The following is a 2,952-nucleotide window of genomic DNA, read 5'->3' as shown; positions in this document are numbered from 1 at the left end:
TTTGACAAAGTGATGAAAATAACTGGAGCTCAAACAAGAATAGACTTTGGACTTGTATTGCATGTGAGATAATTGATTGTCAGAAATTCCACACGGAAAGGGACTCTAAAAGAAGATGGATATAACTGTCCTTTATGATAGACCCAGTCCATGCACGCCAGCAAAATGGATTCTAGCTAGTATATCATCTAAAACATGTGATGATGTAAAACTACAATTTCTGTCCATCAAAAAAAAACTACAATTTCTGAATTTTATAAATTAAGAAAGAAAATGGAAAATGGTCAATTAATAAGTAAAAAAAAATATTTTACCATGAGTTTAAAGAATCAATCTAATATTAGATTTACAAATAATACATTATTAGCAAGTATTAACAAGAACAAAACATACTTACAATTTCTTAAGTATTGTACCTTAGTTTGTCCAATTAAATTCAACTGTACGACTGCGTATTTTCTTGAAAAAAGATAACACATTTTGTGCTATATTATTCAATACTTCGATGTAACCATATGGTTGAATTTGATTGAAAATTTTAAGATATAATATTTAAGGAATTGTACCTATGTTTCGCTACATTCTGTACAATTTTATACCGACAGCTCTAATTGGAGTTGGGGTTCTATAGAACTCAAAATCACATCCACAATCTGGCTCATATCAGGTCTCCCTTCTAAATTCTCAAGTAAGGCCAAGTTGGCTACACTAATCAAAGATAGTAGTTGCTCTAAATTTGCATCATCATTTAGTTTTGGATCCAACATTCTAGCCAAGGCCTCAAAATCATTGCTCTTCCGGCACTCCTCAGTCCATTCCACAAGTGTTAGTGAGCCTTGTGTGGATTTCAGGCCCGTTATTAACTCAAGCAATAAGACCCCAAAACCATAAAGATCACTCTTAGGCGAGACTAGGCCTGTACTAAGATAAATAGTGTCAATGTAACCAAATGAACCTTTTACACTAGTTGGAGTTTGTGAGCCATGTTCTGTGCCATAGCCCAACTTGCAAAGGCCAAAGTCAGCAAGAAGTCAGCAAGCTTGGCATGGTTATTGTCAACTAAGAGAATGTTAGAGGACTTGACATCTCTGTGAATGATGGGTGGGTCGGCTTGTGAGTGAAGGTACTCAAGGGCTCGAGCAATGTCAAGAGCAATGTTCAACCGGTTAGACCATGTCAATATCCCTGAGGATTGGCCATGGTATGTGTGCATTTTATCAAAAAGGCTCTTGTTTGGGATGTACTCCAGTAGTAGAAGTTGTTCACCTGCTTAATTACGACTTAAAATTAGCTGCATAAAGGGTTTGTCATTGCAACCACATTACCATTTGGCAACAAATGTGTGAGCATATTTTGGTGAAGAGTTTTTGCATAGGCCCTTTAAATTGTGAACAGAAAAGGCCCAATTTACTCTTATTTGAGTTAAAACTTGGTCATAAAAAAAAATTTTATGATTTTGAAACAAGCAGCAAGAAGCATACGTCACTAACTATTGAAGATGAATCCATTTTATGCAAAGAACATTGGTCCCAATGAAAAAACATTTGAAAGGCCCAATTAGGACTTTAAGCCCAATATACTCGGGCTTAATATAGATGAAGCATGTAGCTAGGCCCGTTAAAAATATTTTCTAACAAATGCAGAAGGCTTAGCTGTTAGGTGACTTACCTGGGCTGGGCCCTGAAATTAAAAATGAAAATAGGCTGAGCAAGATGTGGTTCTTTGTTTGGGCTTACCTTTGTCCAAGCAAAAGCCCAATAAGCCCACCAAATTTGGATGAGAAATTCTTAGCAAAACTGAAACTTCATCCAAGAACATCTTCCTGCTGCCACCCCTCTCCTCCATCACCCGCTTCACTGCACCAAATCTTCCGTCTCCAAGCTCCGCAAGATACACGAAAGAAGTGGCTCCGACCCCGATTCGAAACTTGAAATCCGCTGTCGCCGTTTTCAATTCTTGGAGCGCATATGTCCTTATAACACCTGGGCAACACAAACTACTTGCAGTCCTTGAAGTTCCATGGTGTTGTTTCTGAACACTCTCTCTCTTTCTGACCATTTGTTTTCTTGGTCTTCTACGTAGACTGCCCACTTCTTTAAGACTATGGTTAGAAGAACCACCAGCAGAATAGCACCGATTATCCATCGGTTTCTTGGATGGCTGGTGGAGAAACCAAAGAGCCACATGATGCTATTATTAATTTGCCTTTACTAGTGCTCGTGTACCTTTCTTTTCTTTATATCAACTTGTGCCCTATATCATTCTCCTGTTTGTGAGGGAGGAAGAGAGAGCTAGAAATGGAAGTGCTAAGAAGGATCAAGGAAGGAAATTATGTTGGTGTACAGAAATGCTTTGAAGATTCATTGATTTGGAGCGTCGCATGACTAAGCTTGAAATTACCGAAGACTTTCTTATGCATGGAATAATCTTAAGGGTCTTAACTTTGACGTTTTCGTTAATTTGTCCATTTCTTGTCAAATACAGAGTAGAACACAAGGTCATAGGATTATTACCCATACAAGATTTCTTAGATAATAAATATTAGGCCAAAATGCAATTTATACCGGCTAATTTTGCTAAAAAATCGTTTTAATCATTTAAATTTGAAATTGGTCATTTTTAGTTTGATAAAGTTGTCCAAAAATTATTTTAATCCTTTAAGTTTGAAGTTGGTCATTTTTAGTCCGATAAATTTGCCCAAAAATTATTTTAGTCATTTAAGTTTAAAGTTGGTCATTTTTAGTCCGATAAATTTGCTTATAAATCATTTAGGTTATTTAAGTTTAAAGTTGTACATATTAGTCCTTTAGTCCTTAAATGACTAATATGATTTTTAAGTAAAGTTACCGAATTAAAATGAACAACTTCAAACTTAATTAAATGACTAAAATGATTTTTGGGTAAAGATACTGGACTAAAATGTCAAACTTTAAGTAAAAGACTAAAATGAAT

General features: G+C 35.7%; 1 protein-coding gene across 1 annotated transcript; it reads right to left on the bottom strand.

Moving 5' to 3' along the window:
• Positions 1-457: 457 nt before the first annotated feature.
• On the bottom strand, positions 458-2,327 carry LOC126709539 (probable receptor-like protein kinase At1g49730). The gene is given in 4 exon segments (XM_050409827.1): positions 458-1,037; positions 1,040-1,266; positions 1,737-1,999; positions 2,038-2,327. Coding segments are annotated over 4 exon segments (1,083 nt in total). The 5' UTR covers positions 2,187-2,327; the 3' UTR covers positions 458-593.
• Between the last annotated feature and the right edge of the window lie 625 nt (positions 2,328-2,952).

Source organism: Quercus robur, chromosome 12 (assembly GCF_932294415.1).
Source record: "Quercus robur chromosome 12, dhQueRobu3.1, whole genome shotgun sequence".
Classification (NCBI taxonomy): domain Eukaryota; kingdom Viridiplantae; phylum Streptophyta; class Magnoliopsida; order Fagales; family Fagaceae; genus Quercus; species Quercus robur.
This window is presented reverse-complemented; position numbering and strand designations above follow the sequence as displayed.